Source organism: Strigops habroptila, chromosome 1 (genome assembly GCF_004027225.2).
Source record: "Strigops habroptila isolate Jane chromosome 1, bStrHab1.2.pri, whole genome shotgun sequence".
NCBI classification, from domain to species: domain Eukaryota; kingdom Metazoa; phylum Chordata; class Aves; order Psittaciformes; family Psittacidae; genus Strigops; species Strigops habroptila.
The window spans coordinates 134,289,841-134,317,380 of NC_044277.2; the positions used below are offsets into that span (position 1 = coordinate 134,289,841).

The following is a 27,540-nucleotide window of genomic DNA, read 5'->3' on the forward strand; positions in this document are numbered from 1 at the left end:
GAGAGGAAGAACTTGTGATCCAAATCCTCACTGTTTAGAACTGTCACAGGAAACTCTCTCTCCAATGACACACCTAACGTGTGAAGATCTGCGTGGGAATGTATGAAAATACAGGGTGGCAGTAATCCCTATCAAGTAATTTCTCCAACAGTTCCAGATTAATTTGGCATATGAAAGAGCCATGTATTACCCCACCTATGATTTTTAGCATGACCACATAAACTAATTACAGAAGGTATAAAGCTACAGCCACCAAATCAATCAATTACTTTGCAACAAATCAGGCAATGGTGAGCTTTAAAAACGAGTTAAGGGTGAGTTACACCTATAGCAAAGAGGACCTGATTTACAGTCAACACTTACTGGATTTGCTGACTCTACTGGTACACAAAGGTGGTTAACAATCCGATTAAAAACAGTACTAAACACTTCTTGCTACCTATATCACTATATACAGTGCTATCATACAAATCCCTACTCAAGTTTTTTCCATTAGCATAGCTAATCAAGAGTGATTCCCACTAAAGAGGCTTTTGTTCTCCAGCCTCACTGCTGCCACACCTTTCTCCTTTCTTCCCATCCCTCGGATTCCTTAACTGAAGAGCAACAGTGATTTGTGGCTGTGCTGGAGCAATGCACTTGCTTACTGGCCAGTGAGCTGTCACCAAGGAAAGCATGCATGGCTTGGTTCTCCTCACCTTTCCCTGATCAATACAGATGTCTGTCCTCTACCCAACAGACAGCTTCCACAAAATGAGGAGCAGCCTAATCATCTTGAAAAATTTCTAGCAAGTTGGTTTGAAATTGTGTGGTTATAATTATTTGGAGGAATGAGACAGACAGACTGTGAGCCTTTTTTAACTCTCGTTTCCCTAGGAAACCAGTTCAGAAACAAAACAGAAAAAGCCATCACACTACCACCCCCAAACCCTCTGAAAAAATACCCTTCAAAAACAAGGACCTGAAAAGAAAATCCTGCTAAAGGTATTATGGGATACTGCCTTCTGTAACACCTCTAACGGTGTATTTAACAGTGATAAAGCTTTCACAGAATACTGAAAACTACTAGCAAGCAATAGTTCACCACTGGCACCTAAAAGTAGTATGTCACTGCCAAACACACCACAGCACTTCAACTTGGCAAGAACACTTGATAGAAAGCCAAAGAGTAGTGGAAAAGGCTGTTAAAAGTTAACAAAGCACTTCCCAAAAGTACTGCTTTGTTTTTTTAAGCAAGTCTGCTAGAGCATGGGTGATGGATTTACTAAAGAAAAAAGTTTTTCTTGGCAAAAAACCCTGCTTTTTTTGCTTAGAGCAAATTTTCCTGTCATTCTCCAGAATTTGAACTCCTACTCCCTTGTTTCAAAAAAAAATGTGGCCAGTTTCTATTTTCCAGTGAAGAATTCCCACACAGTAATACTGATAGCATGCAAATCTATTGTTTAATATCGGTCATGGGAAAACGGCCACAAATTCAAGCATCATTAGAATGGAACAACCAAAGCCAAATTATATACACACATATATTTAAATTTTGCAATAAAATGGTGGTTGTTGCAATTTTGTTTGCAAAAGGTAGCAGAGTATTTCTCCAAATGCTTATGAGAAGGCATCATTTTACCTTAATTTCTCAGTGTAGTTCTGTCAGAAAGTGCTGCATCTAAAACATTTATTGGGAATTAGAAGGCAAGTAGCAGAGATACCTTACCTTTAAAGCTGCCAAAGAATGAGTTAATGAAGTTATTATAATCTAATCCCAAAGTAGTAAGTATATGCAATAAAGATGTAACAGATGTCCCGTCCAACAGGGACAGAATTCCTTCATGGTATGAAGGTGGTAATTAAAAAGCATTATGCAGACAATCTTCACATCTAAGACTTTCCTCACCCCCTGAATAGGATCCCCTTCAGATTAGTGACATCAAAAAATTACTTTGATAAATGCACATTCTTACAGATTAAATAATAAAATACGGAAGCAAATAAACAGGTCAGTTTCTCTGTCTGCTTTACAAGGAATAGAAAATAACCTTTCTAGGTGGCACAGTGGCGTATAAGGATGCATATTCACCGCCAGCATACAACAACAGAACTGTTCGCTATTGTTCTTGTCAGCCACTGCTAGCACAGACAATACCTCAGGAGCAAACCTGTGTAAGCGTGCAAAGCACAGTGCCTCTACGCCTTGGCTAATACTGTTTTCTCAGTGCTCCTAATAATGCCTGTGAAGGTCACAAGCAGTCTCATGTGGTTCTAACTTCTAATCGTATGACGGTCTTTATTCAAGACACTTGCACTTCTCTCCATTCCTAAGTATTCTGCAAAACAGAGAATCTAAGTCTTTTTAGGTCCTTTTAGGTCCTTTCTGAGTCCTTTTAGGTCAAGAAGGGCCAGACCTGCTACTGGCTCATAATGAAATATCACTGATAAAACAGTCTGAGTTTTCGCCAATCATTCTGGAAGGACTCCCTGGAAGTATTTATTGATGAGCAGACCAATTTTGCTCCAAAATTTACTATAATGAAAAAACTAAACAAACAACAAAGCCGACAAGCAGTGCAAGAGTGCAGCTTGAAAACAAAGTCTTGCAATTATAAAGTATTTTATTCAGTGAACATGTGGTGGAGAACAATGAAAATAATCCCACAGAATATGTACAATTTTATCTATTTGATCATTTGAAAGGCTTCATCAAGGCATTCAACCCAGCTGGAAAAATCGGGCAGAATAAGGACTGAGAAGAAAGACAGATGCTGCATCTGAGCTGAGCATTCCTAAGTAAATAAACAACAAACCAAAACAAAACAAAAAAGTGATTCTGACACAGTTCCAAACTTTGAGACAATAACTTAACAAAAGACCATTTATTCTGTCACTCTCTCTTCGTTCTTTTGTTTTGTGATTTGAGATAAAAGTAGATGCTAATCTTTTTTGCTTACTAATAATCTGTACAGTAATTGCTAGTGAATTAACCCATGCAATTTAGCACTATTTGTCAATTCTTGTATCAGTTGTTATTAAGAAATTCAAGGAAACAATTGTTCAAATAAAAGAACACCAATAGAGGGCTTAGCAACCAAGGAACTACAGCAGTAGACTGCTGTTTATTTATATTTCACTAGTAACTGTGTCTTGGCTTACCTCTAACTTTCTCAAAATTCCATCTGTTTATCTGTAAATCTCATACCTCATTCTCTTTCAGATTTAAGGTCTTTTATCAATTCGTTTGGAAACGCATGGCATCTTTAGGACTTCTCACATCCTTGATGTCTTTAATTTTTCATGTGCCACATAGTACGCAGAAGCCTCTGTATTCTCAGACTGAGATGAACTCTTTCAACTGATGACTGTTTAACAGAGACAGGTAATATTTTTCCAGTTCTTAACTCACCTGATGACTGTCAAGCTTGTCTTTCGTGTGTTGATCAAGAGCTGCAGCTCACAGCAAAGGCTTAATGAGATTCTCTTCCCCTTGAAAGGACTGTTTCTTTCAAGAAGAATCTACAGCTAATCACTGCAAGTCTTGAGTGGACGTTATTTGGGCAGAGAAGGAAAGGAAAGAAGAGAGACTTCTTTACAATTTCAACTATACAGAGCTCCGTTGATATGAAATAAGTGGGGTTTGCAAAAAACCAATTGGTTGGAAAGGCTTAAACCTGCAGTTCCTGTACAAGACCTCATCACAATGCATGGGTTACCATTTACGAGTAAGAACCATATGAAGTAGCTACAGCAGCTGAGTAAGCATTAGACTGAGATGAAATTTCTCATACACCACCTCATACCTGGGAAACCCCCTGACATTGCTGCTGATCCTAAGTTTATCATACAGCACAGTGTGTCACAAGAGCGAAACCACTTGCAAAAGCATAACTACACACAGAGTTTGCTGGGTGTGCAAGTTATATCACAGAAAGCAAGTTGCAATTTCATGTGGTAATTATGTCCACGATATCACGTATTTGTATGACTGCAGTAAGATGAAACCAAGTCACTGAAACTTGGTTTAGTGTTTAAGATATGGGCAAAAATATCCATCACATGCCAAGGTTCTGCCAAGGTACCTGAACAAGTGCCAAAGGAGCTGGGTTGGGAACTGGAAGCAAGACTAGCACAATGCTCAGCAAATGCTAATCAGTTCTTGTCCTCCACATGAACCATGAACATTTTTCCAGGCTGCCTGATCACTTAAAGAGAAGGCCACAATCTGGAAGCCTGGACCAATCTTTATCAGCTTTGTAATATGTAAAAGCTGTAAGACAGTAAAGGTCAAACAGTGTTTCACCAAGGAATTTACATTGCAGAGTTCTGAAATTGCTGCAGATTGGCCATGAACCAGCAGGCAGGTGTCAGAAGCACCTGGAATGCAGCCCTAAACTGACCTAATGCGAAAAGGCACATTATACCAGGCCCAATTTGAGATGTTTGCTTGGCACTACATTTATATTTTGTACATACAGAACACTTGTTAGGCTATCACCTGTGCACATACACACAGGCACTGAAAAAACAGAAACAAAGGTCTCATGTCAATGCAGTATCACAGACATAGGATCAATGCCTCTCAGCACTAAGTCAAGGTACAGAAAATGCAGGTCAGGCATTCACAAACAAAACCCATGCAAATGCTGTAAGAAGACTAACCTGAAGAACAGCTAACACTTGATACACAGCCAGGTTTGCAAACTACATTACTTTGCTGAGTACAATATTCATAACCTTATTTAAATTGCAGTCACAATTATGCTTGTTGCTAAAGCAACAATTCTACCTATTTACAGAACTGGGCAAAGAAAACAAGGAAACCTGCGGTTTCTATGCACAATAGACATGATAGACTTCAATTACCTATATGTTCTCAGGTTATCCTTCAGACAAAATTTAAATCAAATGTTGATCTTCCCTAAGAATGACAGCATTTAAGGTTTAAAGTAGCCATTCCCTATTCAGTAATGAATTAAGTCTTGCACACTCTGGGGAGGTTTTCCCTGTCACATTCAGATTCAAAGAACAAAAGAAGTTGTCATGGAAGACCCAAAAGGGATCTGAACCCCGAAATGTAAGTTGTCTTCTTCAATACAAGACCATGTGCCTGCCTGTGCACGATACCACACGTTTCATGCAGGAAGAACTCAACAGCAAACCTTGTCAGAATGACAGCCGCAGTCCCTGCTGGGCTTCATTGGTATCAACACAACAAACACACATCCCTCTGGCACCAGTAAGCTCCCAAAACACTGAAAATCCATGCAATGCCATGTCTCCTCTTCCTATTTAACAAATCAGATGATGTCTGTCCCTCCATTTTTACTGTCAGTCATCACCACCAAGGTTTTTCAGTTTGCATGTTCAGCTCCTCCTGCCCCTTGGTATTCTTCCCCTGTTTTATCTGCTGTATTTTGTCTTGATGCCCCCTCCTCTCTGAAGACCTTGTCTCCTCTTCCCACCACTATCCCAGGGTAGATGAGTGAGTGCCCACATCTATCCTGGCAACAAAGTGAGCAGAGCATATGAAGTGCCACACTAACACAGTCCTCTTGGGCTTCCAGACACAGAGAGATGCTGCTGTAAAACCCCTTCCCTATTCAAACACAGGGGAACACAGCAGCCAACATCACAACAATGGCACTATACACAACGTTTGGGGTCTTCATGTCCATGACCTACAACAGCATAGATCCCAGGCCAGGGTAGTTTTACCTCTCTGGAAGACCCAGTAATAGGTGCCCTTCGTTCTGTACCTGGTCACATACTCCCTTAGGGAAACAGCAGCAGCAACATGGTCCTGCTCCTGAACTCCTCTCAGCTGCGTGTGGGATCCTCTGCAGAGAGCCCACAGCATGGATCAGTCACTCTACAGGGGGAGGAGAGCACTGTCCAATGGAAGGATGTTGGGAACAGATTTGCCTTTATTCCCCATTTCAGCATGCAGCATGCAGACAGGGTGCATATCTCCCATGTTCTCCCCATGACTTCAAGGCAGTGGCAGATGCCCAAGCTGGACTCTGCTGTTTAGTTTTTGTTCCAGTTAACCCTCTGGACATGCTGGTCCACTGGGGAGTGCTTCTGGTGTGGGCCACATGAACACCCCATCACCCTTTTTCCCCTATCTTTGTCCCTGCTCCAGAAGTTCCAGATCTCGCTTTCCCTCCTTTGCTTTTCACTTCCTTTTGGGCCATGCTGGTCTTCTCTAAGAATAAAGTTGGCAAAAGCATTGCATGAACTCTTGCTGTTTAGCTGCAGCTGTGCCTTCCACTTTATCAGCACAGAAGCCTGAAGTGCACACGTTTTCTGGGGTTCAGCAGCAGGAAAGCTATGGCAGGGAGCCTGGTCTAGGGATGTTACAGCTCATCACAAGGCTGACAGACATCTTGATTGCTGCATTTTTTTGTGGGAAAGAGCATGGACGTAGCTTTTAGGATTGAAGGATTCTGGCTATGAAGACCCTTCGGAGTTTCATATGAGCTGACATGTCAGCTGAGTGTTGACAGCCCATCGAGCAGCTGACAGGACATGGTCCTGCTCTGAAGGGGGTGCTTCAGCCAAAAGCCTAGGAACAGGACTGCCAGGCCATTTCCTCTGCAAGCTAAAAGGAATGCAGGGAAGGAACGGATGCTTCCCAGGGAGAGATGCATGTTTCCTTGCTGAGAATAGGGAAGAGCTGATCTCCATACGGCAGGACTTAATCAGCCTGTAGTATCTCCCTTGTCCTTACAAGTCTCTCCTCTTCAAGCCAGGGAGCAGGACAGACTTTACCACTCGTCCCTTTGTCAGTTCTCCCTCCTCTGTCACTTCACAGAGGAGCAGGGCACAGGATTCACCCTCACCTCTCCCTTTTCCTGCATGCTGTGCTGCTGCTGCTTTTCAGCTATGCTTTTCCCTAGCAAATAGCTCAGTCCCAAGTCTGTTAGGTTTCCTGAGGGCCAGTGAGCCAGCGGCCAAAGGCATTTGCCAACAGGAAGGAAAAGTCAAAACAAGCATTGACAGCCAGGGAAGAGACAAGGTAACTATGCCCACCTAACACGAATAAATGGTCAAATGCCACCAGGAAAAGGGTCAATCTCTTCACTTCTAGACACTCAGCTCTGCTATGCCTCTCTGCAAGGGCAGTGCTTGAAACACTGTTTGGAGGATGGCATTACCCTGATCATGACTTTGCCCACTGCAAATTTGCTTTCCCTCTCCAAACTGGTTAGCCACTGACCAACAGGTCCTGCAATCATGGGACTCCATAGGACAACAGCCAGACCTGTGAGAGCAGGTTTGGACTCCCAAAATTTCATAGACTGATGGCAAAGTCATGGCATCAGCTTGTAACAACAGCAAGTTCTGAGGCACCACACCATCATTAGTGCAGAAAGGCAACTACTAGCCCAACCAGTCCAACCTTGTGTCACACACCCATGGTAGCCTCCAGTGGATGCAGGGCAGAGCACACAGAAGAGTGAAAACTGAAGAAAGTAAAGGACAGTCCATGTCTTCGTCCTCAGACAAACGCAGGGAGGGAGCAGGAGGGAGTCAGCTCATCTGGAGCGTGCTCCCACAGCAGCTGCCACAGCTGTAGGAGGATGCTCATCATTTTTGCCACTGGCAAAAAAGTCAGAAGTCATAAGGCAGTAGGTGCAATGGCAGCACGTATGGAAAAGCAGGAACAGAAAACAAACCCCGAGCAGAAGCAGAACAGAAATTAAACTTGCGTCTGAATGTGAAATCTCTTGACAAGTGTCACTGGCAGAGGCAATGACAAGCTACAGTCATCTGCGTCACACAGGCACTGGGACAAAATAGCACCTCCTCGAGTGGCTCCCAGAAGGGCTCGCAAGCCAAAAACCAAACATGGTTCAGATACCTTTCCCTCAGGCTGCTTTGAAACACATGCAGCTGGATGTCCAGTGTACAAGAGGACACTAACTTTCGTCCAAAGTAAAACCTTCAAAATACATTCAGTGCAGTGTAAACTCTCCAGAAGCAACTGCTCCAATCTGGCTGTCTACTCCTCTTGCACCGCACTGCTGGCTTGAGATATGCACAGCCTTATACCAGCCAGTGCCCTGGGGTCTGACGCCAAGACACTGTTACAGGTTATGTGAAACAGCTAGATGTTCACACTGTTTCCAGTGTTCCACTATCTTCCAATAGAGGCCCTTCGTTCTTCATAAAGCAAGATCAGAAAAATAAATGCAAACAGAAAAAATCCCACACAGTCTAGGTACATCTACTCAGCGTTTTCTTTTCAGTATGATTAAGAAATGCAACCTCTCACAGTCAAGAGCAGCTGACACCAACAATTCCTGTTCTCCCTCAAAGGGGGTATCCTCCACCCAGAATTAACCAACTCTTCATTTTTCATTTGCATGAGATTTTAGCGAAACAACGCCACTTATTTGCAAGGTAAATGATTAAGAACTCCATTAAAATATTGCTCAGATTTTGTATATCATCTTTTATCTGGCTGATGTCAAAGAAACTGTAGTAACAAGTACTAAAAAGACTAAGCAGATTACTACAGAGATGACTCCAAATCACTTCTCTGCCATAATAAAACCATGAGGCATTTATTACTCAAAGTTAAAAGCCACTGGGTGATCCCCTATTCCTTCTAAACACAGGGGAAGTATTGTTTCTGAGAAAATGGGATTGGGCCCCTGTGGCTTGAAGAATCTCACCCTTCCATCAGAAATGCCTGTCTACCAGCTTTGCAGACTGCCAAGTCCAGCTCTTTGGCTCTTGAACAGCATCACGAGAATGAAAACCTCATGCAGATTAGAAAAATGCGCAAAGCCAGAGGCAAAAGAAAAGACAGGACCACTCGGATCACGTGCAATTCCTGAGAAAAAGACATGGAAGTTCAGAGCTCTTTAGACAGATCCATAACTATTTTTCCATGATGCAAGTAAATTACAACACTCATGTATGTGTGATGTACGGTATGCATGTCTTGCAATAATTAACTAACTACATTAAGAAGAAGCTTCAGCTAACACAGTAGATCAAATCAACGACTGCATGGTAAGAATGGAGTATTATAGCTACCGATTCTTCAGTCTAAGAATGGGTACAGACTAGGAAACTTAGCACAAACATGACTATTGCAGCAGCCATATTTTTTCACAATCTGGAACATGCATAAATAGAAAACATCCTGCAGACGTTCCTTCCTTCCCTAATCCATTTTTCATTGGCACACACCCATTGCCCAACTACACATGCAGAATCCATGGAGAAAAGTGGCTATTCCATCGCTAGATGTATGTGGGGTGAGAGTCCATAAAAGCATCTAAAAGAAAACCATGTTTCCGATCACAGTTTGAAAAGACAGTACCTAAAAGCATGCTCTTTAACATATTTGAGACTTCTAATACACCTAGCATGTTGTATCTAAGCGTTCATCTAGCCCGTAATGTATTATTCTAACACAAAATAGCAGCGACACAGTTCAGTTGGATCTCTAGGAGACAGGCAATACCAGCAAATTACAGGTTTTTTCCATCTGAAGGTGTGTGAAAAGTACAGCTTTTTTACAGGTATATAACTGTTAAGATATGAGCTAGGAAATTTAATTCGTAATATTGATTAGCTCTTGCTTGAGATTCAGTGAGAAGAGTGCTTTGGAGGCCATGATCTAGCTGCCAGAGCACTGGAGCTCCTGGGACCTATTCCCTGTTCTGTCACAGTCATCACACGACTTTAGATAAAGCTCTTCGTACTTTCTGTTCTAGTACAATTAAGTGTAGCCACAAAGCAAAATGGAAAAGATTGAATGTTCATATCCTCATGAATTACCCCTTCAATAATATAAATGTATATACAATACATACGTATTACACACATTACTGATGTACAGATACAGATAAGCTTATTCATATAGAAGAGAGAATGTGTGCACACAGTGTACCATTAATAACGATCTAGAGACTGTAATTATGGAAAGCAAAGCTTGCATTTGGAAACTAGACTATTTCTAACAGATTTTACTCGAGTTATGCAGCCTTATTAAAAAGGCAACCATGGTAAAGAAGTTCAAATTATTTCCTAACAATTCTTTAAAGCAATTACATTTATGATGTAATTTATTACATTTATTAAACTACTAACATATGGAATGCTCCTTTTATGTCAAATTGCAAGTTTCCCAAGACACACAAATAACACTTATAAACTGCTGTAGCATGAACATTCCATTCTGCTGTGACTTTCAGTGGCAAGTCCTGAAGGGTTACATATTACTACAGACTGTAACTCATTTGAAACAGAAAACCAAGAGAAGCCAAAAAATTTCATTTCTTCATGTTTGCGCTAATAGAGAGGACTGAAGCCCAGATCCAGCAACCTCCTTATGCCGGTTCTTTTCATCATGTGCATATAGTCAAACGAAGGTGAATGGGATATGCACACGGACAAAGCTTAAACGAAGGGGACGCATTAGCAGAATCTAGGCTGCACAGAAGTAATCCATTGGCCTCTTCTGCTCATCATCTCACTGCTCTGAACCTGTTACACATGAATCTCCTCTGAAGCAATCTTTCAGCCTGTTGTAGACAATCTATACGGAGTCTGGTTCAAGCTACCATACCACATTAATACCCTAACAATATTTTGCCGTGCTAATTTTATTTCATCACTCCCGAGGACAATATGGTAGTAACAGACCTGGTCAACCTGAAATACAAAATAGAATGCTAATTTCATTTATGTTCTTTTGCTTACAGAAATGAAAACAGGAAATTAAATAACTTCACCAATGGGGAAACGACGACTTTTACTAGTCTTAAATAATAACACCTGCAAACGCAGAGTTTCTTCTCTTTTCAGATGTACAGCCACTTGCTTGGAGAACTGGGGGGTTTTTGTGTGGTTTTGATGGGGGGTGGGAGGTTTAAGTGAATGGTGAAGAGAAACAGAAAGCAGAAGCCAGGCACAAATAGCTGCTTAATGTAATATAAAAATTACCGATAGGAAGAGACAGCAATCACTGAAGTCAACAACAAACATGTTCTGTAGCAAACAGAATTTCCTGATAAAAAAAATGCATACATATGCTATAGGAAAAATGCCTTCTCTATCCTTAACTCAGGCACTTTCCAGTGCATGATGCTTCCAAGTTCCAATCAGACTTCTTCTTTACCCCCTTTGAGAGGAAAACTGAGTGCTGGGGTTTTTTTAAGCCTACGTGCAACTGAAATGTAATCCCAAATTCAGAGTATGTCCATACTGAAATATTTCTTTAACTACTGATTGTAATATAATGTCTTTTATAAAGGTTAACGCATTATTTGTGTTTTGTGTTAGAAAAAAGCAGTAAAATTCAATCAAAAGCCCAGCCACAGCAGTTATAGGACTGTAACAAATTATTTTTGAGCAGTATAACTGGTTCCAAACCGTTATTGTGTAGTATCCAGAAGCTTGTCAGAACTTGGAAGATAGATACACTTTCAAATTTTACACATATATGCATACATATAAATATATGTAACACACATGTATATAGAAAATGGGTCAAAACAGAAGGTTTTATGTGTGTAGCAAATCTGCAATACTAGGAGTATTGTCCTGGTAAGATATATGTACTTACACAACACCACTTACAACACTCCAGCAAAAACAGAATGGAAATGCTGGAATGTAACTAATAACTTTACTTTGCAAATAATTTTCTTCATTTTGATTTTTTTTTTTTTTTTAGTAAAGACACAAATTCTTGCCAATAAGGATAAAAACCATACGCCCTTGTATTCACATTATAACTTTGGAACTTCTTGGGGACATGTGAAGTATTGCTATTTTTCATTCTGTCAGTCAAAACATCTGGATTTTAGTGGTTTTATAGCACAAATGGCTTGTTCAGAGTACAGCCTTTCCCCATTTAAAAAAATTTATACCCCCATTTCATTCTCATCACATGGCCAGCATATGTTTCATGCCAACTCTTTTCAAGGGCAAAACCTGTCATAACTCATCAGGCCAATGAATTACTGTAGGAATGTAAAGCAATGCAAAAAGATCCAATCAAGTCAGTAGGAAAAAAAAAAAATCCCCTAAATACCAAAAAACTCTACACTATTCTGAGGAGAAGGGAAGAGATAAATAACAATCAGATTCCTGGCTTCTCTCAGAAGGTCATCATAACTGAAAAGAGGTGGAAGTAAAGAAATAAAGGATGAAGAGGGAGAGTTCAGTTTCTGTACGTCCTGTCACTGCCAGTTAATTTTTCCAAAATAAGTACATCAGATAAGAGCAGGGAAGGAATGCACATTATTGAAATACTTCTCTTTCAAACAGAACAACAAAACAAAACAGCTTGCCCCACGGAGTCACTGCTGAAAATGCGGTTGCTTTAAATGGCTATTCCATTTGTCAGCACATTTCTTCCTCTAGTTCGCTCATCATTTACTTCTTATTTCCAATAAAACTTGGATATAAAAAAGTACAATACGATCATTATTCAGCTCTTTTTATTTAAACAGAGAGGGATGCGAAATAAACATCAGTTTACTTTGAGGCAGGCGATACAATCTTTTGGGTTGTTTTTTCCAGTAAAGGCCATAATTCGTCTTTTGCAGCTTTGTAGCAAGAGGTTTGCTGCAACATTAATCTAATGCTGCCACCTTTGACTTGCCTCAGTTTTTTTAATGTTACAAAATTCAATCATTTCCACTTAGCATTAGCATTGTCTCAAAGTCAATGAGAAGGCAACCAAACTGAGGAAGTCTGGAGCGAGGATTAGCCAGGAGAGAGCCAGAACATTCAAACTTCAGGTAAAGCGAGTGTACACCCTCTTCAAGGCATCACCATGCATGCCTTGCATGCCACCTCGAGGAGTGGTGGGTCTCTGAGACAGAATGACTTGGGCGAGCAGCAGAAGAAATGACTGGGGGTAGAAACCTGTCAGAAGAAACCAGCTGAAGATGGAGATGACACAGGCCTAGACTGTACCGTGACAGGCAAGCCTGACTCAGTGAATGAATGACAGTAGGGTGGGTAGAGTTGAGGAGCTGGATAAGCACACCAGGAATGAAGCTACCTGTTACGGGGGGGGAGCCTAGTAGCTCACTGACGCCAACAGTGAGAAGACCCTGCTCTTCCTCTGCACCTCCTCTAGTATTTTGCTGACCCTGCAATAAGCCATCCAATTTACAAACCTATTAATGACTTCTTGACAAATAAAAATATGTGATTTCACCCGAGGGAGAACAGCAGCCCACAGACTTTGCACAGTGTAGATGACTAAAGAAAGAACAGAAGATGATGCTGTCAAGAGACAACACTGAAAAGAGACAGTGATTTCTTGGAAAAGGCCACCTCAGCAGTAATAAGAAAGGTAAGGCTTGTAAGCAGACACTACAAAGCAAACAACTCCAAACAAACATACCCACCTCTTAGCAAAGTACTTCTTATTCCTCAAGTGCTAGTCTATACTAGATGATAACCCTTTGCTACTATCAATTATCACACTTGAGCAAGAAGGACAGTGGCAAATCTAATCATTTCAATTCTGAAGAACCACGAAGATTATCAGTGTTGTGGTACACAATGGAAACTGACATATTCTTCATAGCCTGCTTTCCTTGAAAGCTTGGAAAATCTTCCCCTAGACACTTTACTTCTAAGTACATCAATCTTGTAACACTGGGAAATGACAGAACGAAGTTTACACTTGCAACCTTGATTCTGCCTTTTGCGTCTATGCATTATTAATACAGTACTCAAATAAGTGATCAAACACTGTTTTCCACTGGACATCTGCATCAGTGCAGAGCAAGGCTCAAGTCCGGGAAAAAAATTTAAAAATATAATAACAGAGCATATTTCCTTATATTCCTTCAGCTGTGTATGGCAGAAGCTAAACAGTAACCAAAGAAAGCAAGGAAGCAAAGTTAAGTTTCTGGCTAACACAGCGGAGAAATGACCAGCAGGACAGTATTTTATCCCTGTTTCAATACAGCAATGCTAAGAGAATAAGTTTGCAACAGCGTCAGCTGACTCAAAGAAGGTCCTATTTCTTTTCCTGACTGCATACTCCCACCACTTCTACCAGCTCCAGCATTCTTCAGACCCTTCCACAAGATGCTGATCTGGCAGAGGATAACCAAACAAAAAGACTGCATAGCCTTCTGCCAGATCCATGAGTTAAATCAATTCACAGAGCTGACAGGAGGCAAGAGAGGGTAGCAGTATCTCCCCATGCATAGCTGCAGAAAACTTATGCTTAACAAGATCTGCTTTTAACACACGAAGAAATGCTAAGAACTTGGAAAACTTCTGGCATTAATCTGTGTATTAGATCCCTCTTGTAACATGGAGATAATCACATCCTTCTCAGCATTAAGATTAAATGCCTGTGAGAGATACAGTTATCAGAGCAGTAAATGTTTTAGAAAAGCCCCAGAGAAAAATGAGTACCTGTCTTCAGAGCCAGTCTCACTAGTGTTCTAAATAAGGGCTAGAATAAGGATATAATAAAAGACTCTGCAGCCACTCATAATTTAGCATGGCTTATTCTAAAAACCTAATGAAGCAGAAAACCTGTGGAAAAAATGATGTCAGTATATATATACACACAGTGAAAGGGCTAAGGTAGGTTCACAGCAGACAGACTTCACAATCCAAATGTTCTTTTTACACAGCTGTGAGCATTTCATTTTCAGAAGCCTCTGAATCCAGAGAGACACAGGTGAAACATTCAGCATTAACTCTGGTTATCTGCAAAGATTATTTCTGAGCAAAAATATAAATGAACCCATAATGCTGTCACCATTGAGAAAAACCTGGAACGCTGTAACACTACATAGTGCGACATGAGCCTTCAGACAAACAACATGAGACATCAATTTGATAGATGGATCACTCGGTGGATAAAAAACTGGCTCGATGGCCGCACGCAAAGAGTTGTGGTAAATGGCTCGATGTCCAGTTGGAAACCTGTGACGAGTGGTGTCCCTCGGGGATCGGTGTTGGGACCGGTCCTGTTCAACATCTTTGTCGGTGACATGGACAGTGGGATTGAGCGCGCCCTCAGCAAGTTTGCCGATGACACCAAGCTGTGTGGTTCGGTTGATACGCTGGAGGGAAGGGGTGCCATCCAGAGGGACCTTGACACGCTTGTGAGGTGGGCCGATGCCAACCTTATGAAGTTTAACCAAGCCAAGTGCAAGGTCCTACACCTGGGTCGGGGCAATCCCAGGCACTGCTACAGGCTGGGCAGAGAAGAGATTCAGAGCAGCCCTGCAGAAAAGGACTTGGGGGTGTTGGTTGACGAAAAGCTTAACATGAGCCGGCAGTGTGCACTTGCAGCCCAGAAAGCCAACCGTATCCTGGGCTGCATCAAAAGAAGCGTGACCAGCAGGTCGAAGGAGGTGATCCTGCCCCTCTACTCTGCTCTTGTGAGACCCCACTTGGAGTACTGCGTACAGTTCTGGTGTCCTCAACATAAAAAGGACATGGAGCTGTTGGAGCGAGTCCAGAGGAGGGCCACGAGGATGATAAGAGGGCTGGAGCACCTCCCATATGAAGACAGGCTGAGAAAGTTGGGGCTGTTCAGCCTGGAGAAGAGAAGGCTGCGTGGTGACCTCATAGCAGCCTTCCAGTATCTGAAGGGGGTCTACAAGGATGCTGGGGAGGGACTCTTCCTTAGGGACGGTAGTGGTAGGACAAGGGGTAATGGGTTCAAACTTAAACAGGGGAAGTTTAGATTAGATATAAGGAAGAAGTTCTTTACAGTGAGGGTGGTGAAGCACTGGAATGGGTTGCCCAGGGAGGTTGTGGATGCTCCATCCCTGGCGGTGTTCAAGGCCAGGTTGGACAGAGCCTTGAGCCACATGGTTTAGGGCAAGGTGTCCCTGCCCATGGCAGGGGGGTTGGAACTAGATGATCTTAAGGTCCTTTCCAACCCTTACGATTCTATGATTCTATGATTCTATGATTCTAATAGGGAGGGAGATGCACAACCACAGGCTGCTGCCCTGGCAATCCCAGGACCACATAGTTCGGGGTTATCTTAAGGAAAAAGAGTACGAAAACCAGCTACATCCCCTCCTCATCTGCCTGTCCACTGCCATGTTCAGAGACTGGAGTGATGGGGATACAACATGCCAAAGAGGAATTCAATGGGAGCTGGATAGCTTTGGTGAGCCAAATCATTTGACAAGAGTACTTCTACTTACAGTCTCTTTAAAACTATGCCTCCTAAAATCATAATAAAACAATCTATGATAAGTAAGAAAAATGTACAAGTATGCTTTACAACAAACCTATCAATTTAATCAGACTTGGAAAGTCTGGGTTTCATTTTTTGCTCTGTGCCAGACATCCTCTGTGCCTGAGGCAAGTTGCACTGCTATGGCTTGTACTGATTCTTCCTCCATACAGTAACAAAGATGAGACTTCATGAGGTATCAGGAGAATGCTAAAGCTTGTGAAGCAATCAGACAGAACAGTGATGAGCATCCCAGAAAAGCCCACAGAAGCGTGTTCTCAATATTAATTCATTTTCACTAATGACTCAATGTGCAGTACAACTCAGTGAAAGTTGTCAAACTATCAAAGGACATAAACAGTTCAGTCTGAAATATAAATACATAAGCACAGAAACAAGTGCAATACATAAACATGAAAAAAATCCTTCTCCCATTTGTTTAGTGCTCTCAGAATGCAGTGCACCCCATTAGCGTAACAAAACCCACAAGAATCCATGAGTGTAGGAGATACGCAAAGTCTGCAAAGACAGCATTTCTCAGCTCCCACACTGCCTGCAAAAGCACGCTCCTGTCCAACCACCTATTCCAAGCCTCCACCTTGTTCCAGATCCAAGTTCACTTGCAGCAAGTTTTAAAAACCAATTCCCGTTACTCTGGGCTGAACATACTGAAGTGCACTAGAGGTGTCACATGCAGCACTTTGTCTCACAGAGTGAGAGACGTACTGCTTTGGCTTTTCCTTTGACCCGACTTGCAAAATCAAGAGAAGCAGCAGCACACTGCAGGGCAAAAGCATAGAGGCTCTACCTGGCATCCTGCCAACGAGCTGTAACAGATTTTGGTGCTGTGTTGTTTTATATATATAGCAAGAAGCAGGTCCCAGCCTTCTGCTCAAGCTTCAGATTTCCAAACGGTGTGAGGAGTAATTGCTTGTAGAACAGGCTAATTTTGAAGTGAAAGAGGGCACAGGCGATGGTGTGAACAATACTGGCAGAGATGCTTGATGTCAATCAGGAAGGAAAGAAATGGAGTATCTGTGGATTGTCATGTGGATTAAAGCAAGACTACTTCAGACAGGAGAAAAAAAGAAAGGTAAAATTTGCATGAAACTGGACCTTCAGCCTTTCAATGTTTTACATCTTCAGTGTCTCCCACTATCCCATTTCTACCCACATGGGTGCATCTGTAAGTAGTTGTAACCACATAACAGTTATTTAAGGTAAGTTAGCAAAACTGAAAACACTAACTTCAACGTCCCAAAATACTCCTGAGGGAGCAGACGGGGAGGAATAAAAAAGAGCAGTATATAACCTGGCAGACCTGAATTGCTTTACCATATGAAACTTGGATAAAATGCAAATTAAGGAAACAAACATCCAAATTAGAGAAATTAAGAAAAACAGAGGGGGAAAAGAGTTTAAAAGAACCTAAAATCTGACAATCTACAAATAGCTCTACGGTTAAAAACGTACAGAAAATTCTCAATCACATCTCTGCCCATCAGCATTATGACTGAAGAGAAGACACTTTACTTAAAGAAACCAAAGACATTCTAAAAACTTAACTACTATTCAAAAACATTACGGAGCAATTAATGTGTTAATTTGAATAGGAAAAAAAAAAAAGTACAGAAAAATATTGTGAACTTACTATCATTTAGTGTCGTGAAGTCCAGGAATCTATATTCATAGCAAACATCTATCTTGGTTTCTACCTGAGGCCTCTTCAAAGTTGAATAGATATTACCAGGTCGTTTTTCATCATGCTTCTCTAGTTTGTTCAATCCACAACCCATTTCAGCAGCTCCTGAGGCAGGGAAAGGGAAAAAGGAAAATGCATAGGCAACATTCATTTAGGTTTTTTCTTTCCAGTTCCATGCACCACGCTAGTACATTATGGGGATTTTTAGTTTTTAAATACAAACTAAATAACTAAATGACAAACTATATGAAATAGGAGAATTAACTAAATGCCCAGACAGTAACTGAAGTACATACTACTCATACCAACCCTCAGGCATGCTATTATTTTATTGGGAAATTGACAGTTTAATGCATGTATTTTGCATCTTTCAAATGTATTCAATAGTATACTCTGGAAGATGCATACACCATTATAAAAAAGTATAGTCTTTATTATAAAAAGTGGTTGAAAATGCAAAGTAACTTGCTAATGTAAGGGTTGACAAATTAATAACAATTTCTATATATGCAGTTACTATGAGAGCAGACAGTAGTATCTTTAACAGAAACCTCTGTAACATTTAAATGAGTATCTACACTTGTAATTAAGTGGAAAAGGCAGGTTTGCAGAAAACTACCAGCATTGAGAAAACTACCTCACTTCCTTCCCTCTCATTTTTTCAGACAAACCACAGGGAATCATGGCACTTTACAGAAGCCATCTTAACACCAGAAAAGGCACATGACCATAGAACTGGACTAGATAAATCTGGTTCTCTTTAATAAGCATTTTAAAGGATTACTCCCGACAACCACTTCTGCTACACAGTAAATATTTCTCAGTATCCTGCACGTTATGGCTCATCTAAGTATGAAAGAATGGAGTAATTGCTTGGTGAAAATACTCAGATGATCCAAATCCATCCCTGGCAGTGTTCAAGGCCAGGCTGGACGGGGCTTGGAGCAACGTGGTCTAGTGGAAGGTGTCCCTGCTCATGGCAGGGGATTGAAACTAGATGATCTTAAGGTCCTTTCCAACCCAAACCATTCTATGATTTCTATATGAAATCCTTTCACTCCTCTTCAACAATGCTGCTTGGACTGAGGCAAATTATTCAACCAGCAGTGAGTGTGAAAAGATGAAGACACACCAGCCAGGCACCTAAGGTTTTTCATTACCATCCACCTAACATACTGCCTCCAACTACATGGAGAAACTCATGCTTTGCAGATGGGGAGGGAAACGCAGAATAAACACTCAGTGATGAAGAGGAGCTCCCTCAGTCCAACCCAGACACTTTGAGGCATGGGATCCATTCAGTGTAAATGCGCTGCATGAAGCATCACCAAGATGAGCATTTCAGCCTCCCTGCAACCTCTAACAGATAGCAACAAGCACCTGAAAAACTTCAGTCACAGAAGAGGACAGCCTTTACCTCAAAAGTTAACAAACCTAAAGCAGAGAATGAAAACCCAGTTCAGGTTCCCTGCCTCCAAAGAGGTGCTTGTAAGCTTTTGCCCTGTGAGCTCCATCCCCCAAATAGTTAGAAAGTGAGTCCAGTTTCCAGCCCCAAGTTACATTTGGGATCTACTAATAGCAATTTATTTATACATGTATTGTGCTTAAACTTTTGTAATTTTTGTCCCTCCCTCATATTTCCTTGCGAAATCATTTTTATGAATAGTTACCAAATCCCTTCTCATATTTTGCTAGGATAAATGTGCTCAATTCCTTTCCTGTCGCTTACAAGACAGAAGCTCTGCTCCCTTCACCACCCCACTCACTCTCATTTGCATCACTCCTGTTTTCATTTCTCTACATGAACACAGGTGACCATATGCTCAAAATGAGATCTTAACAAGGCCTATTAAAGGAACATTGATGCTTCCCCTGTCTCAACTGCGAATAGCATGCCTACTGCACCTAAAATCATCATTCACAGCTGAATTACATTCACAGTTTACCATCAGCTTCCCAGTAGACAAAGAACCTATTTCCCTTTATTTTTATCCAACACAGGTAACTGAGGAGTTTGCAACTCATTCCCCATAACTTTCCTCTATTCTTTTGCATTTCTACCACTCAGTAATATTTTCACCCTATTCTCCTGCACCCCTGGAAATGCTGGGAAGTCTTTCAAGGCTCAGCAATGCCACCCACCTTCACATTATCTGCAGAGTCCTTAAGTGCACACCTACATCGTATTGCAGAGTCACTAATAAATACATCAGACAGGACTGACCAACACATCAAACCTTACAAAAACACCACAGTAAATATCTGATTGCACAGAAACTGGAAGCAGAAAAAAGAAGATGCCAAAATGCCATACGTGTTACTGACCTGTGAATCCACCAAATATTGAACAGAAAACAATCTTCCCTTCCCTGCTTGAGAGAAAAGTAAACACTACTTTGTTTTAACAATTTCTATAAACAAAACCTAGAGTTTGGGATTTTTTTCTCTTTTGGCATTTAGGGTTAAAAATCCTCAGGATCTTTTTCTGTTCCCAAAATGACACTTTCTGCTCCTTTTTTTTTTAATGGCAACTACTACATTAAGCAAAGGATTATTCTTTCATATATGCAGCAGCTTCCTTCTTTTGCATGTGCAATTTGATTAGCTTAAGTCTAAAACGTCATTTTACTATATAGATCTGTATTGTATAGTTACATGCGTAACAAGATACTATGTGTATTTCCATGGACTGTAATGGAACACATCTAGCAGTATGCCTGTGCTTTATTTAATATATTGTAGAGTGAGGAATTAAGATAGCAATAAGCTCTAGCAAGTGTATCAAATTTCCTGTTTCAGCGATGTATGGCCCAGCAATTCTTACACATCATAAGTATACAGTACAGCATTTCGTAAGGAAAAAGAATTCCATTTCAGAGGTCATCAAGCTGCGGTGTCTGCAACCCTTAGTTACACAAAGAGTCTGAAATCCACAGGACTCTTCAGACAGTGATGGCTGCAGAAAGAGGCCTTAGGGACTCCGTATTTCACATCACAGAGTTTTGCATTCTTTCTTAAATTGGGGTGAAAGTGCCACAAAATGGAAGCCTGCTCCTCCAGCCGCAGCCACAGACGCTCTCCCGAGCTTGTCCAGCCAACATTTCCTCAGCCCTTCTGAGAAAACCAATCCATCCTCATTGCCCATGCGAGTAACGATCTCTGCCAAGAGTGCCAACCACAAGTCACTCAGCATGGAGATACCTGCCCACCTGGGACTGGACTGAAACATACTACTTCTGTATGAGTATGTGAGTGCTTACCACAAGACTGATTTTCACCTTCCTGATGCTCGATTAAAACTTCAATTATTATCTCTGAAGAGAAATTCCTCCCCCCATTTCGTTAAGTATAGACAATTATATTTATGTTACTAAAGCACATACACAGCAAAGAACGTTTTCACTTGAATAAAAACGAGAAATCAGTAGAAAAAAATAAGTTTCACAGCACCACAAACTTTTCCACAGTAATTAGGATGCAAGTGCTGCAGCAGTAAAAAACGAATCTTAAGAAATAACTTTCCTACATTAATACAGGAGTTTAAGTACTAAAAAAAACATGAGATCTATGAATATAAGATATATGAATACCTGAAGTTTTCTCAAAGACACTGATGATGTGTGTATGACAAGAAATCACTGAACCACCAAATTCTGCTCAGTGTTATCCCACAAACTTCCTACTGGGACAGCTTGCTTTATAACCTTCCAAAGAGTTTTAACATCAGCTATTACCCTCTCCTTTCCTTTCCTCTGAGACAAAAATCAGTGCTGTTCTGTCTTTCCACCCTCATCTGAAAATAACTCCTTGCTTTTCAGTTACAAACCTAGTTGTCAACAGGACATTATTCACCTCAATTTTCTACAATGAAGTTATCAGAGTGCTGTAAGAAATGTTCATCACTGATGCATTCAAAGTCATCTAAACCCACTTCAACCCCCTTTTTCAGCAGGTATATAGTTTTGCTATAAGGAAAGCTTAAGGTGTACTACATACACCTATCCCAGCTTTTTACACCTGCATGTGAATTCTACAGTTTTTTATTCAGCATTAAAACAAAATATTAGCACTGTTAGTCGGGGTTTAGTAAATTAAAAAACAATTCGTCAAAAACACTGCCAAATTTGCAAATACTTTTTTGCTCTGCAGTAGGTTCATTTCATTAATGTAAAAATTAATTATCAACTCACTAGTTCCACACCTACAAGAAATACCTTGAGTGAAAGAAGAATTAACATCTAATTAGGAGTATTAACCACTGAAATTAAGACTTAGCTATGGGATCTTGCATCTACACGTGCTGGAAAACTCATTCTGTCCACAAACTCACTCAGACTGTGAATTAATCTCACCATTCTGTATGATCCTGATAATCTCCAAAATTGTTCTTGTGTTCAGCCACGTGCTGATAAAACTAGGACCGAAACCCAGATCTAGCGACAGACTGGGCGTTTTTTCAGTCTGTATCTCATTTTAATTTTGCAAAACATCAAAAATGGAAGCTGTGATGAGTTGCAGAACAACAGCAAAGCCAGTAGTCTATTAATCCCTAAATTTGTCTTGTGAATGAAAGCATAGGCCCCCACTGGCTAGGAAATGAGCAGCTTGCTTCTGCAAACTGAATTCAAAAATTTAACCCAGGATTTGTACATCCCAAGCAAATACCCAACTTGCAAGCCAGGGAATGAGCCTCTTGCTACCACCTCCTCATCCCTGTTACCATCCTTTGTCATGTATTTTAGGAATAGAGGAGCTCTGGGGAGTATCTGAAGGAACAGGACAGAAACCCACCCCAGCATGGCAAACGACCCGCCCCTGAACACTCCTTCCCAATGCAAGTTTTATTGAAAATGGTACCATCCTTTGCCATGAAAACAAAAAAATTACAACAAATTGTACTCAGCAACAGGCAAAAAAACCAAACCCAAGCAGTACTTCCCATTTGAAGCACCTCTGTGACCCAGGAAAACAAGGGTATCTTGAATAGAATATAGCAGTTTTTATAGCTCTTTTAGAGATCTGCCAAGTTTTCAACTCATGATTTCTAAACCTAAGCTTTGTTAAAATACCCTCTGCAGCCTGGGTTTGCTTTCCCAATTTACTAGCTTGTGTTCAAAACTGATGAAATACAACAAGTTCAGAATTAGCAAAGAACAACAAGCACAAAATAATACCATGTAGCTAACAACTTATTTTCTTGTTAATAGTGGTTCAGTCCCCAGAATTCTTTTTCAGCAGGAAGAGAGCACAACAAAGAGAAGGAAAAAAAAAAAAAAAAAAAAAACCCTTGCCTTCTATCTGATTTTCTGTTTGGGGTTTTTTAGGGAACGAATGGAGCTAATTTTCTGAGGTATCACCCTCTCCCTTCATGGAACTCCATAACAATTTATCTCCAAGAAGTAATAATGAAAATTACACTGAAATATAACAGAACCACATGGCTAACGGAACTTGAATAGATTACCAGACTAAGTAATTTAAGGAATATTTATCAACTAAGTATTTGTTGGCCAAACAGTTTATTTTAACTATATCAATATTATGGAAAGCATTATGCCAATGGCTACTTACAGGGATGATATGAAAAGAATTACTAAACAGTTCTTTAAAATACTTATTTCTGAGTCAAGTGCTAAGTGAATAGCATTAGACTGCATATTCTAATACAGGTGTAAGTGCAATACACTAACACCTGAAACAGAAACAAGGTAATTCTACTATTTACAATGGCATCCAAAGAAAATGTGCTGTACAGGCAAATTATGCTACTGTCAGCTTGTTTTTAAGCTCAATTAGTGAGAACAAGCTTGGTTGCATTAACACATTTAAAATGTTTATTGTTCAGAACCAGTGACTTCATTTTGTAAGCTTTATCATGAATTCATTTGTTTTTTAAAACAAATATCATAAGTTACTGCTAAAGTTCCTTTCTCGAAATTATGGAATACAATGGTCTTACTGATGAGTGTGGCAGCTGGGAAACAAGATAACTGCAATGTATTAATAGGTTTTCTCTCTTGATTTTGGTTAAGTCCTTTCATCCTGGTTCTTCCTTCCATGGGTAATATTTAGCTACCTCACAGGGATGCTAGAAGGCTTTTACAAATAATGACAGGACTTCACATTTGTTGTGCAGTAATAAGACACACTTATTTACTTAAACCCTCACTCCTGCAATCCTGACCTTTCCATTTTCAAAATAATAAGCACTTCATGCTCAGCTCACTTCACTTGCTGGCATGTGGTCACTTAATCCTTGCATCCTTCTCAGTCTACAAAACACCAGAGTGTTTAGTTCCCCATTCAGCTCTAAACAAACCCTGAGAGAGCTTGCAAATTATGGTCACGTCCCTTTCCTTGCATAGTTAAACCAATGAATCAGAGGAGGAATAACAAGGAAAAACAACAACAACAAAAAAAAAAAACCAACCACAAAGCAACAAACCATCAGGCAGAGAAGCATAACTAAAGCAGAGGATTAAAAACATCAGACCTGACAAACTGGGTATACAGGTAAATAAAGAAATGGGAATACTATGCTGGGATGATAACATGACCCTTCATAGGGTTCCAGAATAAAGCCATGCTCCTGATATATCCCCATTTTTCCCACCCTGTCTTACCACTGCATAGGCTTTCTGTGAGATTACACCATCAAGAGGGAAATTCCTTATCAAGAGATACCTACCTGGTCTTTTTTCAGAAGTATTACCATACAGGTAAGTATGTCAGCATATATTAAATAAACACCACAGTATTTTTTCTTTGTGGGGAGGGATCAGTGCTTTAAGTATCTAATGTTTACCAAGCGATGTGAAAAATTCTGAAAGGCTTATTTTGAAAATACAAAGAACAATCACCATAAATCAGTCCTGCCTCTTGCCGGATGTCACAGCTGAACAGGTTTTCACCTTATACCGACCAGCACTATCAGGATTTTAGACTTGCAGCTGATAACTAAATCTCATCTTACAGAAAGGTTGGTGAAAGAATAATCCCAGATTTATTCTTTGTGATTGATTCGGTTTAGATTAAATGGCAGGGCAACACAAGTAAGTCTGCAATTAAGGTTTTCAATTTCAAAAGGCAAATCTCAAAAACTACGGGAACTCATTAGTGAGATGAACAGGAATGAAAAGTCAGAGGATGTGAGCACAGGGGAGGTCTGCAACATGTTTAAACTACAATATGAGTATCTGCAGAATTTGGAACCCAAGGAAGTGACAAGAGAATTCACAAGAAGGTTTCCAGACACAGCAAGATGAATTACCTAATAAAGAAGGAAAGGTAGAATAAGCAGAAAGATTTCAAGGAACAGGAAAAAAGGCTAAGCAGAGGAAACTACGGTCTCAGATCAAGAAACACCAGCATAAAGTGAAATGTGCCAGAAGTCAAACCCGGTTAGAGAGGCCAAAGATACCAAAACTAAACGGAAGCAGAACACAAATCAGGAGGACTAATTTGGACTCCTACCAAGCACTCTGGAAGACCTGTCATGATGAACTGCAGATCCAATTGCTAGAATTAAAAACAAACTATTGCACTGGGTTTGGTACCATCTCCCTGGGAGACAAGAAAACGTACTGCCTACACAAAACAATGAGGAAAGCATAATCTGGCCAATTAAGACAATTGCTAGTCTCGCCTCAGAAATTTGCTAAGCTTTAGGAAGACAACAAAGTAATACACGGATAAATACAATATGGGTTCAGCAGAGTTAGAACAGGCTACCCTGATAGGTCTTGTATATACAAGTCACAAGAAAGCACAGCCCTAGCATGCAGCATGTCAAATAACACACCACCGTGATAACGTGATTTCAACAAAACATTATGAGGTGCTATGGTTTTTATTGCAGTGTTCACAACACCAGCCCTGGGCTCGACTCTGCTGCCCCCAATAACACACACTCACTTTCCTCCGTTGTCCCTGTGCCTGCAGGTCGGTGGGCCACCTCTGCAGGCTCCCTGCCCGTCGCCAGGGGCTGCCACCAGCTGCAGTCAACCCTCCCTATGGAAACAAAGCTGGTCTGAGCATGTGTGCGTGTGGGTGAGTGCGGGAGGAGGAAAAGCAAACAGCATCAGAGAGAACTGGTGGAGGAGTAGGGCCAGTGTGCTGGCGCTGGGGAGCAACCTGAGGAACAGTAGGCTGGTGAGAGACCTGTGCTTCTTACCCACCCACAGCACCCTGTAACACTCATCCAGAAGACACAATACTTATGATACCATGATGCTGCCTTTCGGTACCGCTAAAGATTCAGATGGTACCACATATTTCATAGAATCATAAAAGGGTTTGGGTTGGGACCTTTAAGATCATCTAGTTCCAACCTCCCCGCCACGGGCAGGTACACCTTCCACTAGACCAGGCAGGGTATTTTTGGTCAAGACAGACAAAGCACAGGTAAAATTTCTCCTGAAATTTCTCCTGAAATTACCACTGCTGCAAATGCTCAAGCAAATGCCTCCACATGAAGACACAAGACGTCTGAGATGCTTACGAAGGTGTAGAGAGCTACTCTCAAGAACTTAAGGAGAAGCTATAGCAGCCAACATTTACTGTCTAGCAAATTAAAGGCTGACTGGACATAGAAGCGTGCATAAGAATGTGAGATAGGAATCCAACCTTCCTTTAAAGTTAATCCCACACCACTCTGAACCCACAGAAAAGAGACATGGAAAACAGATGCATGTTGCAATGTATGCACAGTCGTTTCAAGGACAGTGAGTAAAACCATGGTAAAATACAAAGCTAGACAGGCTTGAAAGCCCTATGCTTACTGTCTGTTGCTAGTTTGCCATGGAATAAAACCCTGGCCAGCCGATTTGGGGTAAAAAGTAAAGCAGATCATTGGAGCCAGGTGTGAAGCTGTGGGATCTCACATGAAGTTGGGGGATGGAGTAACAGTTGTGTGATTTATTTTTTATTTATTTTAAATACAGACTTCATCGAGTTTGGGTTTTATCCTTCCAAAGGCTGTGGCTCCAGCTTTTCAGCTTTTTCACCACAGATTCTAAGGCCACTTCATTATACCCAATATGGTATCCGCATTTCCCAGCACCACAGCTCAGAACTCCCCTAGGTATTTAATCACAGCTGTATATACTCATCTAGTGCCACATTCTCCCTCTCAGACCAGGGGAATGCCAGCATTCAAGCGGTGGAAAGCCCCTTGTCTAATGTAACTAACTTGAGGTTAAGTTAGATTCCTAAAATAACCCTTCATTCTGAGCCTTTTTTTTTCTTAGAAAAAACAGACATTAAATACACAAATGTGACCACTAGCATTGTGAAAGAGAAGGTTACTGCCAGTAGCTTGTTATTCAATACCAGGAGCTGAAATGGACTGGATTCATTAAAAATAAAACATAAAAGCAGATGTACAGAAAGATTTCCCCTTATAAACTAGAAATCAGCTATATCTTGACAACGTTAGTCATTCTGCTAAATAATCATAATTAAAACCAAACATAATTTGTTTTTCACATATAAAACCAGAAGCAGTACACAATCAGCTTCCAAACTTTGGATGAAAACATTAAAGAGCATTCTGTTCTGTATTGTTAAGTTGTTATTATTATTTTACGCGCAAGAACTGCTGTAGCACACCCGCCACCCCTGCACCGAGACCACAGGACGGCTCCAG

General features: G+C 40.8%; 1 protein-coding gene across 3 annotated transcripts in view; it reads right to left on the reverse strand.

Annotated features, from left to right (window-relative positions):
* Nucleotides 1–27,540, reverse strand: part of RFTN1 (raftlin, lipid raft linker 1) — a 98,092-nt gene that overhangs the window by 69,019 nt on the left and 1,533 nt on the right. For 2 of the 3 annotated variants that reach the window (XM_030498014.1, XM_030498005.1), the window contains exon 2: nt 17,844–17,999. In XM_030498014.1, coding sequence (XP_030353874.1) covers nt 17,844–17,988 — 145 coding nt within the window. In that variant the 5' untranslated portion in view covers nt 17,989–17,999. Of the gene's footprint in view, nt 1–17,843; nt 18,000–26,674; nt 26,727–27,540 lie in introns of those variants that run through there. The other variant, XM_030498022.1, reaches the window with a different exon arrangement.